We start from the raw sequence: 22133 nt of genomic DNA on the forward strand, positions 1-22133 counted from the left end.
TATACCAACATTTACCAGAACAATGAATTTAAAGTGTATGCTGTGCTAATGGATGTGCGAGCCTTCGTCAAACACTTTCCCACAAGATCGGGCTGTCACATGAACTCTTTTGTTCGGGTTTTAGGCAACACGATCTGGTCCATTTTTACATAATTAAACAGTCATCCTAAAGTAAGTCAAATAATGCTGCGTGTCAGTCTGTTTGTGTTTAAGTTTGCTTGAACCCAGGGTAGAGTGTGTGTGTGTGTGTGTGTGTGTGTGTGTGTGTGTGTGTGTGTGTGTGTGTGTGTGTGTGTGTGTGTGTGTGTGTGTGTGTGTGAGATAAGGTTTCCTCATTAGTAGAGTCAACCTGAATAATGCAGGCAGGTGTATTGTTGTGGCCAATGGGCCAGGTGCTAATATGGCTGTCTGAGGGTGGAGGGTCAGACACAGCATGACTTTAATGGATGTCACCATGGGAAAAAGAAATCGGACCTCAGAGCTCATGTGACGAACCATCCCATCTGTGTATGTGTGTGTCTGTGCGTGTGTGTCCTTGGGGATTTATGCTAAGTCTTTGCCTTGTTTACTTAATAAAGAGCCTTTCTGGTTTTCGGAGAACAAAAAGTTCTGTCAGTGTGAAAGAATATCTTTGCTGAATTGATCAATTATACAGTGGATTTAATGACAACCCAAACGGATCATTTAAAGTAATTTTTAATCATTATTAAAATATTTCTTGTACATTTATGAAGAAGGTTTTCACAGGACTCTACGTAGTCACTCCATGATTCAGTAGCTTGTAGAACCACTTTTAGCAGCAATAACTTTATTTTCTGTATAATTTTATCACGTCGTTGTGGAGGAATTTTGGCCCACTTTTCTTTACAGTGCTGCGTCATTTCAATGAGGTTCCCAGGCATTCATTTATGCACCTGTTGGACTCTAAGTCTGGCATGTGACTGGACTGTTGCAGCTCCTTGATTTTTCTCTTTTTCAGCCTTTGTGTTGTAACATTTGTTGCTGTGCTTGGCATCATTCTTCTGTTGCATGAACCAGTTTCAGTGAAGCTTTAGCTTTAACCTGTAGAATCTGAGGTGTGGCTCTTGGGTTTTGAGCTGTTTCTCTGAGCATAGCACAGTCTGACCATGGGGTGAGTTTCCTGGGATGTCCAATCCTGGGAAGATTGTAGGATTGTAGCATTGTGGCAAACCAGCAAACTGCCTTAGTACCAACTTGTACAGAGGTGCTCACACTTGCTGATGATCAGTTAATGAAGTTTGATTAGCTTCTACTTACCCTGTGAATTTCTATGGTAGCAGGAAGGGTGTACTTAGTCTTTTACACGACTCGCACGGCTCCCATTATGTTTAGAATAAAGTATTAAAGTTTTGATCAGTGTTTAGTTGCATACTGTACATTCAGTAGTCCTGTGTACTGCATACTGTCCCAGGTGGCCTTAACTGTATCGACAGATTTGTCGAAAAGTCCAATTTAGGTTTAATCTTTAGCGGTGAGCCCTGAAGTGTTCTCCCAGCCCTCCTCAGATAACATTAGAATAGCCATAAGCATATGCTTGGTAACCCAATACAGGCTATTGTGCCAAACAGACAATGCAGATGAAGTAAATGCAAATTATGTCACACTCAGCATAAGTGTCTATTTGTTTGTTTGTTCTTTTTGTTCTACATATGAACTACATAGTAACTTGAGCTACGCTTAGTTATAAAGCTATATAATGTAAAGTGTATTTCTGCTCTGACGTGATGAGAGAAGATCTGCTGAATTTACTGCACCGTGGAGGTTAAAATAGGCATCGCTTGAATTAACTAAATGACTAACATGCACTGTATATAAATACACACAAACAGGCACACACAAGGACACACACTGGACTAAACACAGGTCTGTGTAGAGTAAAGGGGTAGAGGGCACTTCATCAGCACGTGTGTTGTACATTACAGTGCCCTCTGATGGGGAAGGGGCAATATATATATGTTAATATTTTAGTGTTATTAAAGCATTTTTTATGTGATCATAAACAAATAATTTCATTTGCACTTACTAAATTTTTAACCAGATTTTTTAACCACATCTGTGAAGACAAAGACTTGGAATAACTATGATGGAAGGTTATGGAGATTCAACTAAGGATAATGTGAGCAGAGGCCAGATGTGCAATCAGTTCCCTCTATGTGAGCACCCAAAAATTGGTGTCTTATACTTCACAAGCTATTAACCGATATGCCAGAGTGCTTTAGATTCTGTTTACTACATCAGTTGTGTTGAGTCGAATAATATTAGCAGATTTTACATCAAAAATTCAAATTTATAAGAAGCAATTGAACAATTCTTTTTTACTACAACATACAGCTTAACTGTGGTGATCAATTCATTCTCAAACATAAAACAAAGTGTTTTTTTTTTTTTTTTACTTTAAAGTGTTTTAAGTCCAGATGCATTTTAACTGCTGTATATATAAAGAATCAGAATCAGAATATGCTGACATTGGGCACACAAGAATTACCCCCACACAGCTCTAGCTGTGACTAGCCTTTCCTCGGGCAAAATGTCTTCACTTTAATAACAAACATTACTGATATCTTTTGCGTGTCCACGAGCTCTTCCGTTCTGCTTATCAATTTGTTTAAGAATGTCAGGGAAAACAAAAAAGTATTCTGTTCTATCTATTCATGCCAAAGGTTGCTCTCTTTCTTTCTCCTCCTTCTATACACCTTCCTTCTTCCATCATCCATTTCCTGCATCATATCAGTGAAGCATGTAAAAGGCTGAGGGTCACACCAGGTGCGAGTGCAAAGTCTTATCTGACCCTGCGTGCTGATGTTTGCAGGAGACTGGCCTAACTTTCATCAAAGAGAGAAACCTTCAAAGCCTCGTGTAGCCACTGTCACTCGCTCTTTATTTCTGCTCAGAATATTGCAGTAATGAGGGTATCCCGGCTTACCCAGCCTCTCAGTTCTTCTTAAGCTGATCAAAGGAAGCAAACTCAGGCTGGTGGGTGTTTTTGCATTGCTCAGTAGTCTGTTATGATCTTACCTGAGCCCCACATTGGTTGCTTCTGCGCTTCGCGATGCTCAATGCAATCCAGCTCCTTTGACCAGTAGAGAGTCCGGAGGTCAGTGTGTCAGCCAGCGTAAAGTACCACAGAGATACCGTCCTTTTTGAGTGGAATAAAAAAAAAGTATGCTCACATTATTGTAGAAATATAAATAAATAAACACTCAGCGTTGTGAGCGCAGAACTGGCACTAGTCAGCTGGGGAGTGAAGAGGGAAATGCTCGGTGCAGGCAGCCACATGCCCACAGTGTGGCTGCATCAAACGACAAGCATCTTGATGTTCAGCTTCTTCATCTTCGGTTCTCTCGCTCTCTTTATCCTCTTCGTTTCAAAAAGCTTGTAATACTCTGTGTCTCTCTGTATTTTCTCTGTGTTTTCCTTTCATGCTGTCACCTCTTTGCCAGGATTGAAGGAAACAAGTGCACAAGATTCCAGTGGCTAATTCTGCTTCTTAGGACGGGGGAACCTAATATGTGAGGACAACTGTGGAAGGAGGGAGATACAGGCAGAGAGGGAGTGTGTGTACGGAAAAGGAGGGGCAGGAGAGAGGAAGGGAGACCCAGCAACGGATGGCAGATCAGAGGAAATAAGGACTGAAGTCTGCGTGTGTGTGTGTGGGTGTGTGTGTTTTGAAGATGGTGGAAAGTCACTGAAACTTGAAAGAAGTTGTTGACATGGTGAAGCAAAGGGAAGTGTAATTGGTGGATGAAACAGATGGCTTATGGACAGATAAACTGTGTATTCTTTTTGCTTGTTTGATCTTGAAACAGGTTCCCACACAAATGGCTCTGCCCCACAGGGTTTTTTCGCTCATTTGTTGAATGACCGGGTTGTTATAATGAGTTATGAGCAAACCCTGAGTTATTTACACAATCGTCAAAAGCCTTTGCTCAAATCCTGCCCTATCCACATGTGCTTGATGATTCTGCTTATCGGTTTAATCCCTGTTATCCACAAGCTGAAGAATTTCAGTTTGACAAATGTGTCAGAAAGGCTTATATATATTACAGATGGACAATATGTAAGAATTTAAGTTGCTAGAAACTTTATGAAGATTTACAACATTTTAGCTTCACATCATTATCTTTGAACAGCCCTCAATTTGGGCACTTTTGCAAAAGTGAGACCCCTATTAAATGCTTTAGATCAGTATTATGAATAATCTCGTTTTATATTTATTTCAGCCAGTAAGCAGGCATTTAAGTTGTTGTCATTTTATCCATAAATGATTTTGTGCAAATTATCTTAAATCTGCATTAAGTGACAGTCTGTTCACTTAAAAGGGCCATTAAAAAGCTGTTCTAAAGACAGACTGCAGAAACTGAAACCAAAGTGTGGGGTAGTGTCTTAATTCTTGATTCTTATTGATAGCCAGCAGGGGGCGACTCCTCTAGCTGCAAAAAGTGGTGACGTTAAGTTAAGTGACGTCAAGTGGCTTTATTGTCATTTCAATCATACGCATTGGTACAGTACAACGTTTCTACAAGACCATGATGCTACATTTAACATATAACAGACAATCAACACAGCACTACATAAAGTGCAAGTTGGGAAAAATCGCAAAAATTGCAAAAAAAAAAAAAAAACTCAAACAAAACAGAGGCAGTGCAACAACAGACAGAACAGAATGATACAGACACAAGAGTGCAATAGAAAAGTGCAACAACTTTACTTACAACATATGGTTTGGGAAACAAAAAAAGTTAACAATCAAGTTAAGTTTTCAAAAACATAATAAAAAACTATAGCAACTTCCATCTTTTATATATAGTGTATGACTGTGAGATACCACCATAAGCATTCATACATTCATTCATTTGGTTTCTCTTTTAATTCAGTTTGATTCAATTCAGCTCAATTCAAGACCCTACTATAGTAGAGAGAAAAACCCAAACAATCAGCCAACTCACTATGAGCAAGCACTTGGCGGCAGTGGAAAGGAAAAACGCCCTTTTAACAGGAAGAAACCAGGCTCAGGGAGGGGCAGCCATCTGCCATTGGGGGTGAGGGGAGGGAGACAGCACAGAAGACACACTGTGGAAGAGCTCTGTTTTTGCTCTGCTTGTGTTCTTTGATTGTGCAGGAATTAATTGTAGTTACCAGAGTATCAATTCTGAATTCATCAGAGCTGAAAACACCCATCAGTATCTACTGGAAATAATCCAGTCAGAGCGGCAAGAAGTGAACAGAAACAGCTGCAAAATCACAGACAGTAAGATCTGCAGAGGTTATACCAACATTTTTATCAAAACATTAACTGGTGCAGCTTTAAATACTGCATAATGACCAGTTTAACTGGTGCACTTTAGTTTTAATATTTCTTTTTTGTCCCGTCTCCATCATTCCAAACTTTTAATCAGGATATTAAAAGTTCGGATTTGTCAGTAATCACTGAAGTATAGTGGGGATGACAAAGCACTGATTGTCTCCACTTGTGCAACTTCCTGAGGACATCAGCCTCCTGGTGCCACGCTCTGTTTTTTCACTCACATCACGCACCGAACATCAGGAGGTAAATTTTACACTAGGTGGCCTTCTTTAAAATGCTGATCCACTGCAAATCCAAAACACTCTCAGCCTCTCTGCCACCCAGTTCCATTTCTCACCTACTGAAACATCTAAAGCGAAGCACTGGTATAGCTGAGATGGTGAAATTAAATGTGGATGGCTGCGAGATGAAGATAGTCACACAGAATTTACAAACATGATACTGTGGGACTCCTGTGCACTACCATGTTGCTTCCTGCTTTCTGCCAGTTAAGGTGTAGATTCAGATCGGATGTCCTAAATGTGCTTGCGAGTGTCATTTTGGAGAGGTAGGGGAGTATTAGGTGGAGCAGAAGGAGGCAAGGGCTGAGGTGAGATTGACGCATGGCCCAATGTCGAGTAAATGTCAGTCTAATTCTGATACGCTAAACGGCCTGAGCTCTAGTCTGCCTTGTGCGCTCCAAGTAGTCACCTGAGGAATATGGGGAATAAATGCGTGGCTAACTACAGTCTATTAAAATGATGTGAACAGTTTAAAGACACTGAGTGTGTGAAGTGCTCTTGTGTAAATGAGACAGGCCGTTTAAAAACACCAAGTGTTTAATGCAAGCTGTAAAAGCCTTAATGGTAGCGTCCAGTCAGTCTTGGCAGGGTCACTTTATGACTCTTCTAAGGATGTGCTCATGTAAACTTATATCCCAGTTTAATTTAAGGCAGACATATTCACTTTTATTTCATTTGCATGTTTATTATGGACAAAGCAACACACCAACAGCTTCTGGCACCATGCCAGATAAGGGGTTAGGTCGAGGGACAGTGAGGAAGGATGACAAACTGGAGCAGTAAGCACATTTCATCAGCGGATACAGTTACACACACACACGCACACACACACACACACAAAGTTGAGTTTACATCACTTCAGAGGACATTATGTTCATTTCCTGGTTACTTACCCTAACCATAACCACCACTTACTTAATGCTAACCTTTAAACCACATCCCCTTTCTACAGTTTAACAACTTATAATATGCTGTCAATAAAGGCACTCAAGGTCCCCACAATATGGCTATGTAAACAAATGTATGTCCTCACAACGTGAGTAAAACAAGCACATATAGCCCTTTTCTTACTGCCCTGTCCTTTGCTCTTTAACTAATCTCTCTCTGTCATAAAACTTTTATAAGATGGCTCACCATAACATCCTGCAGAGTAATGCAGTGCATTGCATTCCTCTCTCAGTGATCTATATATGGATTTTCAGTGTTTGCTCAAGTCTCTGTTCTCCTTTCATGTGTGCAGCAGGTTAGTTTGACGCAACTTCTTCTTCAACCCACAAACTTTTGCTTGAGCAGAAAGATGTGGTTTGGCTAACCTCTCTCCCACACCACTGACCACTGGAACTATACTGAAACAAATTCATTTTAATTCGGCTTAAAAAATATTTATAAACTTAAATAAATACAGGAAACAGGAAAAATATTCAATTACATGTAGAAGTTATCCATTTAAGATTAATTTAAAAAAAATTATTTCTTAGGTAAAAGTGCAAAATTATAATTAGTAAACTATACTAGTATAAATATATACCTCAATTATAGTTTTATATGTACACACAAATACGGCGCTTAACAAATTAATGCCACAGCTGCCCTAAATCAACAGATTTGGTAAATACCAAAATCAGTTTTTATGTTTCTGTAATGATAATGACAGTAACGCAATTAAGTGTTTTAATTAAAATTATATTTTTGAATAACATAACAACATAACCATAAAACTAACAACACAATGTTTAGTTTTAAATGAGTTTCAGATTTCAAAAATGTTTGTTTTCTTGTTTTTATGGCAGATGGTCTGACAAATTTGTTAAGTACTGTATTTGTATCTGTACACATTTATTGTTAAACAAATATAAAGTATTTCTTGAATGTTTATGTATGACGTGCAAAGGTAAATCTTTAAAAACTGGTTGAAAACACTTTATAATGTGTTTGTACAGCAGTCAGCTGTATAATTTAATATTACCTTCTTAAATCTGCTCTGACGTGTGAGCCCTCATGGCGGCGTCCTATTAGGTCTGACACCAGGGTGCTGGTAGTACATTATACAGGTCCAGTGGGCTGTGGGTTGTAGGGCTCCAGTCTGTCATGCTTATTCCACTGAGTCCTAAATATGCTTAATCATATCACATTCTCAGGAATTTAGAGACCAGCTCAGTGCTATAAGGCTCCCAGTGATGTTCCTTCTGGTGTTCCTGAGATTTTTCTTTGACGTGTGCATTGTCCTGCAAGGAGAGACTACTGCCATCTGGGAGTGCTTTAATTATCTAACTAATCAAATAGTGTGTTTGTTTCTATATTTAGCTTCCACTTTCATCAGAAACAAAACACATTGTTTGCCTCATTAAGTCTGAAAATCTTATCACATAAAGTCAAAGGTAAGTTTACCAAAAAGCATTTTAAAAAAGCATCAAAAAACACTTTTGCTTCAAATCGTGCCAGCTGTGTTGTTTTTCTAGCCATGTTTTTTTGTTTCTTTCCTCTCCTTTACTCAGTATGCCAACAGTCCTGGAGAGCACTGTTTTTCTTTCTTTTTCTTTTTTTGATCATTCATTTTCCCCCCTCAAGGATAAAGGCCCCAACCACAACCTTCTTTCCTAATAGCCGATGCACTTCAGTGCTGGCTTTGAAGATTTAATCAGTCAGATTTCCTTGATTAATCCTTTTTCATGTCCTTTCACGGTAAATAATTAGACTCTGATATGATCACTTGCTGGATGGAGAGGACAGCATGCAGTTCTCTGATAGAGCAGAGTCCCCAGGTATCTTCATTAGCCTGATTATTCTCATCCAAACACACTCCATCAACCAGTTTACTTGTAAATAGGTTAATTCTATTCCCACTCCCTGCTCACTCTGCTGGATCACTGTGTTTAACAGAGGAGTTCTCACCAAATGTCTCTTTTGTTATGTGTCTACCTTCACAGTCATCGCAATGGAAGTATTTGAGAAAATATCTCATCTCCATCGTCTGAGGGGTAAACAAATGCCAGTCACTCGATGCCAAATGTGTCTTTGTCAAACGGTTGTTGTATTTTTATTAATACAGACTTCAGTCAAGATCAAGACTGTAGAAGTTGTGTAATGTTGACACCTAGTGGCCAAATGCTTATATCTCATGCAGCTGATACAGATATTGCAGGAATGAACTTCTACCACTAGGTGGCAGTGCGATTCCTCCCACCTTCATTATAGATTTTGTTCTGACCTCTTGTCATCTAACATAATAATAATTAATAAAATACAAATAAAAATGAGTATATGCACAACAGAATACTCATTTTTCTTCAACTTCTTCCAAAACAGGATCTCTTTAACCATGCATTAGATGCTGAGCTGAGTAAGCGCGCTGCAGCTGCATACTGTTGCGCAGCAAGTGGAGAAGAAGAGCTGCTGCACTGACTGCCCCTCTCTCCTCTGGATTAACGAGTAAATGACACCATTCAGTCACTGAGCTCTGATCAGCTGCTTAATACTGTTTCATCCCAAATAACACAACCACCATCCACACGTGACGTGAGCTCTCTCACAGACGCACAAACTGTGGATTCACATAAGTGAGCACGTATTCTTTAGATAATTTGGTACTTATATTCAGGCAGCAGGAAGCTGCTGTCCCATATGATGTTAGAGTGACACAAATATATACACTTATTGTTCTTAAAACTTTATTGGTTTCATAAATATGACTGAAGCCCTTTTCTATTCCCTTAACTACTAAGGCTTGATGGCGCTTGATTTAAACTGTGCTTGAATTGTTGCATTTGTCTAATTTTTTCATATAAATGTTGCCAAGCCGCAAGTTTCCTTTGGGAAAATTGACATAATTGGGAAATTATTCAAAACATTAAATGTAAATGAGGCACTGTGAACATTTTCTGCATTTATTCAATAAAAGGCATCATTGATATTAAATGTCAGAGGGGTCAAAGGTCAAAAGGTTAAGGGTGAATGCAGTCCTTTCTTTCTCCTGTGTGCAGAAGTGTCCTTTTTAAATGACAAAACTTTTTTTTTCTTTTTCTTTTTCAAGACACTGGTCGATCAGCCGTCCATCATTTATCATGTAGGAACACTCCGCATGTTAATTGTCTGGGGATCGTCTGTGTCTCCAACAAGCAGAGAGATGTCCAGCTATTTGTTATTCATCCTGCCCCCTCAAAGTTAGTCCCTGGTTTTCCTGGTTAGTAGTGCAAATGCATTACAAATACACACACAGGCTTATACTAATCCTCGTGAAAACAAAGCGATATATTTTTTCCCAGTGCAGGTCATGCGTGGGATGTTCATCAGCGTGTTTATCGGGATTAGGAGCATTTCAGCCATAATATAACCTCTAACGTCATACTTAACGCTCGCTGCTCTGAATGAAAAGATGAAGGCAGGGCAGAAACACGCAGAAAGATGACCGGCAACGTGATGATGCAACTGGTCACCAGTGTTCCTTCAGTGACCATTCCCACCACTGACCCATGACCTCTTGACCCCTCTCCCTGACCTCTCAGTGGGTGGCCCTTAAAGTGACCAGCAAGGACTATAAAGCATCACAAGTAGCTGCTCTCAGATCAGATCTCTCTTGTTTTTGCTTTTATCTTCATCATTTTCTCACTCTGGCTGTTTATTTCCAGGCTTTTAAAATTTGATTCCGGCATTTCAAATGTTTTTTGAATGTTTGTGTGTGAACATGAAACGTCAATAATATAAGAACTGTAAGGAAATGTATTTATTACATGTGTATAATACAAGTGTTAAGTTGCAGCCTGGGTGGATGTCAGGGCAGGATTATGCCAACGCAATGTCAGAGAAGTAGAAAGCCTAAGCAGGCGGTCAGCCATGTTAATCATAAATCTTTATCTTGCAATCCTGCCTCGCACATTCGGCCTTCATTAAAAGACGGCACCGGGGATTAGTGCCGCTAAACCACAGAGATCTGGAGAGAAAAATGAGAAACAAAGTAGCAAGTAAACAAGGCGTGTTAATGTTGGTAGTGTTTAAACGATGGATTTTGATGAATATATATGCTTAAAAATAAAACATTTCATCAAATAGTAAATTAAACAAAAGAAAAAACAGACTTAATTGAACTTTCAGTATTTTAATAACATCAATTGTCCCAAAGGAAACAAGACTGAAAAGAAAAACAGTCATATGTTGCAGTTTCTTTACAATTTTAACCTGAGAATTACAATTTTTGCTTCTCCGCGATCCCCTTTGCAAACCTCCACATTACAGAAAATTTGAAAATAAAGACAAACAAACAAATATCTCTCTCTTCTGTCATTACCCACAGAAGATCAGCTTGATCCCCACAAATGAATGGTTTCAAGTTTGAAACTTGAATATAATGGAACAAAAAAACTGGACACAAAACAAGGATAAGAGATTAGATGGATGAGTCTAAGTGACAAAGAAAAGCTTGGACTACAAATATGTACAAATAAAAACAAAAAAACAAAAACACACATCAGAAAAAAATTAATTTACACCGTCTTAAATTAATGAATAAATTAAAAATACTTTATGTGGAATAATATCTGGTGTTACCAAAGCTTAATTAGAAGTGCTTATTTTACAGTACCCGGGCAGCTGGACAGCAGCAGCCTGCTGTGTCCTTATATCATTTGGTAAATGAGTTTTGGAAAACAATTTATTGGTTTAAGTCAAGTATTTTCTAATACTAGCAATGCTGAGTAGTGCTAATCTACTGTGCAAATGTTCCACAAGTGTTAAAAAACAAACTATTCTACAGTGCTTGACTACCAGTCTGTCTACTGAGAAAGAGCCAGCGTCTTTAAATCAGCCTGAGTGTTTGTGAAGGACGGGACTCCATCCTTCAAGTCGTACTGAAGGCTGATGTGGAACCGACTCTCCCGATCCTTCTTAGTCTCTGTAGACAGATGTAATCTGTCGGGGGGGCATGTGCGGTGGATGATAGGAGTCATATGGCCCCTCTAAGTGTACATCATATCCGGTCTGTGTATGATACAGCACCTGCTCCACAGGGGTGGGAGAGTAGTGGTGGGAAGGTGGGTAGTGAGGTGAAGGCTCCTGTTTGGGCACCAGGTTGCTACTGATGCTGAGAGGTGGTGTAGGCGGGCCGTCATATGGAGGGGTTCCCACGCCACCAGCGTTGTACTCGTTTGGTGAGTGATTCTCATAGGGTCTTCCCTTCATCGCCCTCAAGTGAAGCAGGTGAGCTGAGTCAAATGTGCCATATGGGGGACTTGGCAGTCCTGGAGAGGAGTAGCTCACCATGCCACCAAGAGTAGGTGGTGGCCGACCTCCATGTCTGTCTTCAGGCCTCATCCCAGGACCCGGAGCTGGTCCCATCTGTAAGCAGCCGGCAACCAGGTTGGTCGTGGGCTGTGACAGTCCCTTACACAGCGTTTCCATGAAAGCCCTGCTTTCTGTGGACAGGCCCCCCTCCAGGGCCTCAGACAGAGCACAGATGTAGTTGCGGGCCAGCCGTAATGTCTCGATCTTGGACAGCTTCTGTGTTTTGGAGTGACAGGGCATGATGCTGCGCAGGTTTTCAAGTGCATCATTTAGGCCGTGCATACGCGAGCGCTCCCTGGCATTCGCTTTTACTCGCCTTGCACGGAAACGCTCCTGCCGGGCCTTGGTCATCCTCTTTCTCTTAGGCCCTCGTCGTTTTGATTCATCCTCTGGTCCTTCCTCTCCATCCTCCTCATCTTCCTCTGCATCCTCACTCCCCATCTCTCTGGCCTGTTGGATCACGTCACCTGTTCTGTAGCTGTGCGATGGGGCCGATGGATCCCCATCAGGTGAGCTCATGTTTCCGTCCATCCACTGCAGAGGGCTGACGACCTCCTCACCCTCCCCTTGTCTAACATATGGCTTTATCATCATAGCAATCTGCCAAAAAAATGGAGAATAAAGGACATCTTTGTGACATACATGCTGTAATAATAACAGACAGTATTGTTTATTAGACCTTGGTCTCAGATTCATCATTGTCAAATTCTTTGTTGTTGGTTTCCAGCTTCTTCTTTTATATAAAGCAGTGCATTCAACACCAGTACTGTAATACAGTGACTGTACTTACACTAGGATTTGTTTTGTAATTCTATGAATGTTATCTGTTTATCCTAAACATATGATAATACAAAATATTGTTTTTCTTTTCCTAAATTCATGTGCTGTTGAAAGTATTGCATTAAACTGGAATGTATATTTTAGGTTATTGGTCAGTGAGGTCATCCTACATAAGTATTACCTTAATTCTGAATAATTTATAATGCACTGTAATATATTTATTTCTGTAATATTTTGATCAGAGCCTTTTCACACGTGAATTTGCTCCTTTTAACTTTTATTTTATTTATTTAATTTTTTTACCACCACTAAAGAGGAATACTTAGCAGCTTTTGTTTGGACTGAACTTGGTGGTTCTGGACCTGTCTCAGATTATAAGTGTTCCAGTGGATTAAGCAGCTCTTCATAAATCAGCAGGTGATCAGCAGTTTATCTTTCCTGGCTTCATAATAAGGGTGTGTTACCCATAATTAACAGCCCCACCTCCTACAAATGCTCAACAGCATTATCGTTTGTTTTTCAAGGAACATGTAATCTCTTTTGGATCATGTTTTTAATGCATCATAAAATAATTTTGTAATGACATTGCCACTAATGTTACTACTTTCTGACTGTTGTTTTAATCATGTATGACTACAAAATGTAGTAGGTGGTTAATACTGTTCAAGGATATTTTAGCATCATCTCCTAACCCTAACCAACACTGTTTGGTTCCTAAACCTCACCAACGGAAGTGGAAATAAAAAAATCTAAAGTTTACAAATTAAATGAAAGAAATTAAGCAAGTATAAAAATCTAGTGTCTTTCTGTCCCTGTTTGCTTCTCTTTGCTGTAAGATCTTTCGATTAGCGAAAAAAATACTTTTCCTGTTCTTTTTCCCATTACAGCCATTTTCTCTGTTTTGCCCTCCTGCAGGAAGTTTTATTTTAGAACAAATAACACAAAGTGGTATTTTATATAGGCTGTAGGTTTCAGCATTTTAAGATTCTTCATCTAGAAACATAACTAAACTTACTTCCCAGAAAGATTAGACGATGTTAAGGTTGGGGAAGGTTAAGGGGTGAAATAAGGAGTCTGATGGCCGTGGTAACCTGGGGTTAGTAAATACAAGTCTTAAGTCACAAGGAATAAACATCAATAACCATTAAAACCATTATTTTTGCACAAATAAGTCCTCAAACGGGCCGACGGTTTCAGCACCGGACAGTTCCTGATGCGCGCTCCTCAGCCTCATGTACTTCTGATTGGCCAAACATTACAGCTGCAGAGAGAGGTGATGGCTTTTAATGCCTTTATAGCTACATGAATTTTCCCCTATATGTATTATCTGCTTTACCCGTCTTCTCCCCTTCTCTTGTTCTTTGGGTAATCCCGGTCAACTTGTGAACTGGTAATGCCCCAGCAAGTCACCGACAGGACTTTAATCTGGGCCATCACAGGATTTACTCCGTGGATGAAGCAACGACCATGGGATTAAATGAAAGATCGACATCCCGCAGATCAGTAGCCTGACAGAGGGCTCAGTCTGAATTCAAATAGACATTTTCAAAGGCAGAAATATTAATGTCTCCCCACAAATTGCGTGCCTAAGCAGTTATTGCTGAAGTATATTAAGATAAGCCTTTTGTACTTTTTTCATTAGATATATTAATTTCTTGTTGACTTTACGTGCAGTTGCTTTAGTTCAAAATTAAATCCCTATGCCAAAAAATCTGGTTCTCTAAACTGAAAGCAAGTTGCCTGTAAGATACATTAAAATGTAAATTACGTGTAAACAGTGTGTCCACACTGACTCACTCACATGTGAGACCCGCAGAGTCTCTCTCGGCTGCGCTATGAAACATACCAGTGCTGATGTGTCCCGGGACCGCCTCAGGAAGTCTGTCAGATGATATTTGTCCTTTCTCCACGGATCACAGCTCGGTCACACCGTCCATCAAGCAGCGCTGAAGTTCCGTGGCGTCTCCTTGTGCGGAGCTGTTCAGCCTCTCAGTGCGGGTCACTCTGAGGGGGCTCCGGGTTTTAACCTTCACGTTAAAGCTCCTCCTCCCACTCCCATCCAATTCCTGTTGACGCGCTTCAGCTCGCGCGTGGCCGGCCCGTGGCTGTAGCCCCTGGAGCTCAAAGACTTGCGCGCACGCGAGCGCGCGTGTGAGAGATGTGCATAAGCTCACTGAAATAGTCGAGACAAACAGGGGAGGCCCGGGCCTTTGTTGAGGCGCGAGGGCGGCCGCCAAATCCGCAGCACGGTGTCAGTGAACGGAGGGGAGACGCGCTCGGTCGCGTGAGCCTAACTGTATGTGACAGCTCGGAGTTGCGTGTGAGCAGGTGTTTGAGCCATTCCCCTCGTCCAGCATAGACCCTTTGCGCTGTGGAGATGAGGCTGTTAAACAAGTTCACCTCAACTGAGAGGCCGCTCTGACCAGAAGGGGTAAGTTTGGTCTCCTGAGGTGTGCGCTTAAATGAGCAATGTGACTTCGAGACTCGCTCCAGCCCCCCTCGCCCTCTCTGCGGGACATGGGTGTCTGAATATTGAGGCTTAGCACCATAACCCACAATCACTGACAATGAATGAATGTCTTCGCTTATCAGGATTATTCAATAGCTGTAAGTTAACCTTGAATTTGAAAAGTCCAGTAATGTTTTTTTATTGCATTGAACTTTTATGTCAGTAGTTTGAGCAAATTGCAACACAGTTTTCACTCTGATTTGCTCAAAAAACAAAAAACTATATGAATGCTAGCTCTATTCAGTGTTGAGCGCAGAACCTGCTGTAGGAGCGCTTCAGCCACATCCCTCTATTAAGTGATGAGGACCATGAAACATGGCTGAAAGTCTTAAAGACAAGGGAATATGATGATGAGATTTGTTTGAATAACCGGCTGTTATAAAATATTTGCTTGTATAAAAGGTATACTAATGATTAGATTAATAATGATTATACAGATTACATTAACTTTTCAGCTGACTAAGAATTACAACTAAAACACTTGTGACTGTACATTTGACATTTTATTCGACTAATATACAGGTAACGTCAAGTAGGTGGCAAATTTCACACAATGATTTAAAGTCAGATTATTTCAAGGAAAGAAAATGTTAGCAATCCAGATGTAAATAGGCGCATGCTCATAACCATCCAAAGTTCTCCAAAAAGTGAGGATGACAAATTGTCTTGCTGATTGTTGTCATTTTTTTAAACTGGAGAAAAGAGAGAGCGTGAGATTGGGAATGCTGTATATGCAATTTAGGAAAAGAGCACCACATGCTCTAACAGAGGGGCTTAACATAGTTTACAGGGTAATCTGCAATTCCAAACTATGTGCTTTCACTTTATATTCATTCCCAAGTCGACCACCTTGCCCCATGCTCCTCCCCCTGCGTCTTTTCCTGTCCTATTCCACACCTGCAGCCTGAGATGGGAATAGCAGAGCTGGGTCTCTTACATCCCCAGAGTGGAACCGGCAGGGGAATATGATAGCTGAGGCCTCGTGTCCCCATTGCATATGCTTGTAAAACATTTTGTAACAACCTAGCAGAATAAATTTTATTCATTATTCTTCTAAGAGCTTTGATCCAAACTTGAAAAACCTCTCTCTTTTCTAATAATAATTCTATTTAAATGCGACCTACTTGCAGTTTTTATCCGATCTTTATGTTCGACAAGTGGTGCTCGTATGTATGCCATGATGTCCCCTGATCCCTGTGTGCTGGCCACACATGATGAAGTCCTGCTGCAGATGGTCTTTGCTTGAACATATCTCATATTTTAACAGTCTGTGGCTCAGATGCTCATCTATTCTCCACTGGCTGCTCAGCCCACTCAGCATGTTCACATGCTCAGAGGACTCCTCACCTTCTCTAGGTATGAGACGGGAATTTGTTATAATAAAAAAAAGAAGGACAGATAAAACTTCACTTCAGTACACACACAAACATGACCTTCCTCTGAATCCCCAGTGTTTCTGTGTGTGACAGTGGGGAAAGTGGGTTTTGTCCATCTGTCATACTGGAATTCCTTAGAGAGATGCCAGCGCCACAGCATAAAGACAGTGTGTGTTTGTGTTTGTGTGTGTTCTCATGTTTGGGGATGAGGATAGAGCCCATGTGTAGCCTTTAAAAAGTTTTTTTTCTCCATATGAGCAGTAGCCTCGCATGTAATTTGATATTGCCGTAGGTTGTATTGGTGCACTGAGATTGTATCTCTCACTTTGCACATGTCAGTATCCATTTCAACATCTATACCACCGGTAACAGCAATAACAATACGGTCTTCAAATTGTTTGGAAAGCGTACAAAACAACACCAGAGAATGAACGTTGCTCTGTATTTCATGGTCCCCCATCAACTTTAGAAATGGCCAGTCTTCTAAGCCAAACTTGAACCTCCCTCCAGCCCAGGATCGACCCTGGGGAGACAGGGGTGATGGTGACCATGTGTCTTTCTACTAACCATCTCACTGATGGACCCCACAACTGGGTAAAATAGACGCCCCTCCCCTCCTCCTCCACCTCCTCCTTCTCTCCCTGTGGCTGAACCCTAAACCCCCTTAACCCTTTCCTAAACCCCCTGCTGGCCCCCTGTTGAGCGTGCTCATTGGCTGACCGCCTTCAGGCGTCCCTTTTCCACAGGCCCATTGTCTGGCCCCCATAAGCAGCTTTGTTTCTGCGTGTGCAGCTGGGCTAGCCTGCTCAGCCATTAGCCGCAACACGCGAAAGAGAGAGCGGGATAATATAATTACAAAACAAAAGTCAGGTGGCTCACGAGATCTGCCAGGAGAAGCCCATTTGAGGGAGATGCGAGGACACGCTGGCGGGTGGCCAGCTATAATTTGATTATGAAGTTGTGTGAGTGACAAAAGAAACAATTGAATCTTTTTTTTCTCCCCCTTTTATTTGCCCCACTGTGATTTAATTTGATTCCACTGGGGCTTAAAAAAGAGGGCAGAGTGAAAAGAGAGGAGATTTACTCTTCTAATTTCCAGAGCCACCAGCAAAGAAAATGTAATATGGCCTGACAAAATAGCAAGAGAAATTCTTCCCTGGGCGAACTTTATTGTCATGTTGCTGCAGCACTTTGACTGCATGTGAGGCCTAAATCAGATGAATTGCTGAAGGCTGAGTTTTCCTGCGGACTGACTGGTCTTGTGCTCTTGTTTTGCATGAATGCACACAGACTGGTGGACAATGGGATCAGTGGCAGATCCACCTCCTGTAATACTTTCTTTAAACAGGGCAGCAAGTGTGTCCCCCCTGTTCTGTCGGCAGACCAGAATTTATCCTGTTAGTCACCCTAGATGAGTGAAAGAGTAAAATCAACCCCCATACCAGCTGGACACACACATACACATCCATTTATAAAGGCAGAAACGCACACACACACACACACACACACACACACACACACACACACACACACACACACACACACACACACACACACACATTCTTAACCCCACACACTGGGGAGTTATACACACTGGCAGCTTTATGGACAGCTGATAAGAACAGGTTTAGCTGGTGGTTACTGTTCAGAGCAGGTCAAGCAGAACAAGATCTGTTAATGTCTCTTTGTTTCTATAGTTCATACTGCAAAAGACTGCATTTTGTTTTCTGTTTTTTTGTTTTGCTCTTACATAAGACAATAAGCAATTGTGTCAAGTGTGCACACGCTCTTATGACTGAAAGGTTAGTGTCAGCGTTGTGCCCTCTCACGGTGTGTAAACGCCCATTTTTTGCCCCATTAGGCACAGCTTGATCGTGCCCCTGGGAGATCGCCACATTCTCATGCTCCGAGAGACTTCTCTGAAAGGTTTCACTGCAGATTAATTGCTGGTTTACAGTTTTGTTTATGCAAGTAGATAGTCAGAAAGAAACCATCATTAGGAGATAAAGTATTTTTTTTATTTATTGCTCTGTATTGTTTTAATACAGGATGTAGGGAATGTTGTGACAAATTTACATCACATTACATCTTTCAATTTGGGAACTTGAACTTAAGTGCTACTATTGGGAAAATGATTTCAAAACAATTATATAATGAGTGTAATGAAACACTTGCAGGCAGCTCTGCAATTTGTTTATTGTTTAGGGGGAAATGTCAGTCCTTAAGGGGTAGCAGGATAGGCCGAGCCAATGAACTTCTTCCCATCTCCGTAGGAGGAATTATCCCAGGTGTAAGTCTGAATAATGAGCGTGTTCCCTCCCACGCTCAGATGACACCTGAGGATGATGGATAGACAGCAGAAGTCAGAACAGATCCACATGCGATAAGGCGTCACAGGATGTGAACATTTACTCACTGTTTTCCAGGACGAGTGATGTAGCAGAGGCTGTAAATAGCAAAGTCAAATTCCGGGCTGCAGCCAATGACCGCAGAGCCAACCTGCTTGTAGTAGCCGTCCCACATGAACTGCATCCCCAAGACATCAGGAAATGTAGTCCACTGAAGCAAGAAAAAAAAAATGAATATAGTGCCCTTCGTAAATTAAAAGAGTATTTTAGGATTTTTATCATCAGTGCTTACAGGCCCATTGAAGCTGTGGCTGTAGTAGTTTAGCTTTCCACTTTTTTCAAGAAGATAAAAACGGATCCAGTTGTGGAAACCGGAGACCTTCCCTCCCTTGACCTCTCCTGTTAGAGAATGTGGTTTTAAAATAGTAAAAAAAGAGAATATGTTTTCAAATAAATGAGATGTTCAAAAGAAATCTGCTCTGTCCAAACCTGCAAAGATGTGCTCAAAGCCGCTGGAGTCCAGCTGGTTGTTGTTGCGAGAGTACAGACCAAACCACATCATCTTCAGGTCCTGAATGAAGTCTTCCTCTGATTTGTAAATGCCTTAAAGTATAAACACAGACATTGAAAACACATGAGGATAACCGTACCCAACCTTCAAGTATTGCTGAGGATGCGTGAAGGTGAAATATTATGCATAGAAATGTTTTACCCTTGTTGTAGAGAAAAGCAAACAGCTCCCGTCCCAGCTGAGTGTTGGACATAGTTTCCCTGACAAACTTGTCCTGCTCAGCCAGCTGCTGAGAGCTGAAGTTCTCCGCCTGTCCGGTCATCCTGTTGTAATTGTCCAGCACAGACAGCAGAGCAGCGTAGGTGGGCTTGGAAAAGAGAGCATTCTCATTCAGGTAGCTGAACAAGCTGAAAGCAGAAAAAAAAAGATTTAGGACATAGAAAAACTGCTATGTAGCGAGAGATTGCTGTGCTGATAAAATGGCTTTTCTCACGGCTTCGAGGAGCGATCTGTCTCAGAGCTGGTCTGAGAGTTGGCCACTAGAGCCTGAGGGTCAATGACCAAGACTGAGGCTGAAGCCTTGTTTGAGTCCAGAGAATAAAGTCTCTCAGAGATAGACTTGATCTCTGCATCAGTTACCGCACCATCCACATCTACAAAATACATGCACATATGTGTGTTATTGGAGACGTCAGAGTACAGATAACAGGAAAGTAAATAAGTCTAAGTTAAGTTAAAAACAGTGTGTGAAATACTCCAACTTAACTCTGCTTGAGTCAGACATCACATCAGACATCAACTTTCCACAATGAGAACTGGAGTATATTTGTACTCTAGTATTACTTTCATGTATCAAAATACATCTTCCACCACTGGATTATACTCAACATAGAGGCAACAAATGCAGTTAGGGAAAGAACAAAATGAGCCTTTTTAATCTCCGTTCATTATATGGACTAGCCCAACAATGACACCTGCTGGACATATACTAAAAAAAAAAAAAGCTTTGCCCATGAGTTGCTGGCACCACAAGCCAATAAAAAGTGTTTAGATTATTTTAGGCAAAAAAAAAAGTAGCAAAAGCACAATATGGATGTGTGGCACAATATAAAAATACTACATTACAACTATAATATGTCAAAAGAAAGAAATTAAGAAATTATAAAGAAAATTAGTTCTCATTCTGCATCTGGATCACGATAAAAAGCTTCATGACTCTGAATGTGTCAATTTATAAAAGAAAATTTACTCTAAAATATAACTGGTCAAAGCACAGTTCCACTTAAATAATTTACATAAAGTTTGTTGTTTATTCCAGAGGTCCCCAACCTAACGGTCGGCCCTCCAAGATAAATAAAAGGGCGTTGAGATGACTTATGAGAGAGTTTCAGAGATAAAATTTGCTATTTATTTATTTATCTATGACAGATAATAAATTAAATTAATTAATAAAAGTAGCAGAGTATCCACTTTTGGTAGAACTCTTATGAATTCAAAGAGCCCCACAATTATAAAAATCTAATTAGTGATCTAGCTATGATGTTACTGACACAAAGAATAGTTTGAGAAATTCCGATTTTGGGACACAGGACCCTGCAGCCCGCTGTCTTGCTGCTTGTTGGAACTCGTTAGCCGTGTGAAAGCAACCAGGTGTCTGCAACAGAGGGGCTGGTAGTGGAAGATTTTGTAGAACTCAAACTGAACAGCTAGTAGTGTAGAGACACCATCTGGCACGTGAGGTGGGGTCAGCTACTCACGACACATATTTTGGTCTTACTGTAACAGAGTTCGTTGTAGTCGTTGCAGCAGTTGTTGTACTGGGGGCACAGGGAGTTACAGTGACACTTGTTCTGAGAGTTGTAACTCTCACCACACCTGCCCTTACAAGATGTGGAAGCTAGAAGGAAAATAAATACTGATACTAATAGCTTACCACAAACTCTAATAATAGCAAATGCACATGTTTTTGGTATCAATATTATCAAGAGTCTGGTTCTGTCACGTACCTTTACCTTTTAATGCAGTGTAGCAGCAAAAAAGTTTAAAAAATAAATAAATGACTTACTGCTGAAAACCAGGGTCACACAGAGTACAAGGACAGCAAGGACCTTCATCTTTGCTTGGCAGCAGCCTGATATCTAGGTGAACTGACTGTTATGGCCTTTCCTTTATATCAAAGTGGGGTGTGGTTTTTGCCCAACTACCATCAGAGAGGTAGGGCATACTGGTTCAGGGACCATTGGAGGTGGAGTTAAGTGACAGAGCACCTATGCACAGGTTACTCAGCTTTAATTCTCTCAAGTAGTCACTTGTTGGAACATGATGGTCACACACACATTTTGACCACACCAGCAGGCATCAACATGGCAGCAATTGCATCACGTTTTTAAAGAAGAGCCTGTGGTCATTGTTGTTTGGGTAATCCCAAGTGCTAAATATACCCAACCACAGTGAAGGACACAACTTTTAAAATGAGAAAACAATAGTGTTGTTAACCTGATGATGGGAACCCACTAGTAGCAGCACATATATGTATGTCAGCAGCTGATGACACAGTTGGTAATGAACTGACAGCACCTTTAGAGGTGGTTGAGCTCCAAGGGGATATGGCAGGGGGGGACTGTGGCACCCCCTAAACTAAAGTACCCTCACCTCCCCACAGCTGGAGCTCCAGGCCTCCACTGGATTTTTGTTCTTATAGAGAAGTTCTCAAGGTGCTGGAAGGAAAC

At 41.0% G+C, this 22133-nt stretch overlaps 2 protein-coding genes across 2 annotated transcripts in view; both read right to left on the bottom strand.

Moving 5' to 3' along the window:
- Positions 1-3512, bottom strand: part of LOC134627139 (zinc finger protein 385A-like) — a 28508-nt gene extending 24996 nt beyond the window's left edge. The window contains exon 1 of the mRNA XM_063473072.1: positions 3037-3512. Within this exon, the coding sequence (XP_063329142.1) occupies positions 3037-3049 (13 nt within the window). The 5' untranslated portion in view covers positions 3050-3512. The remainder of the gene's footprint in view (positions 1-3036) is intronic.
- A 7163-nt stretch (positions 3513-10675) lies between these two features.
- LOC134627814 (neurogenic differentiation factor 4-like) lies at positions 10676-14718 on the bottom strand. Its single transcript, XM_063474211.1, has 2 exons — positions 14507-14718; positions 10676-12480 (listed from the first exon to the last, which is right to left on the bottom strand). Exon 2 carries the CDS (start codon positions 12472-12474, stop codon positions 11485-11487), a length of 990 nt encoding a protein of 329 aa, XP_063330281.1. The 5' UTR covers positions 12475-12480; positions 14507-14718; the 3' UTR covers positions 10676-11484.
- Between the last annotated feature and the right edge of the window lie 7415 nt (positions 14719-22133).

The sequence above is a fragment of the Pelmatolapia mariae genome, linkage group LG5 (assembly GCF_036321145.2).
Source record: "Pelmatolapia mariae isolate MD_Pm_ZW linkage group LG5, Pm_UMD_F_2, whole genome shotgun sequence".
NCBI lineage: Eukaryota > Metazoa > Chordata > Actinopteri > Cichliformes > Cichlidae > Pelmatolapia > Pelmatolapia mariae.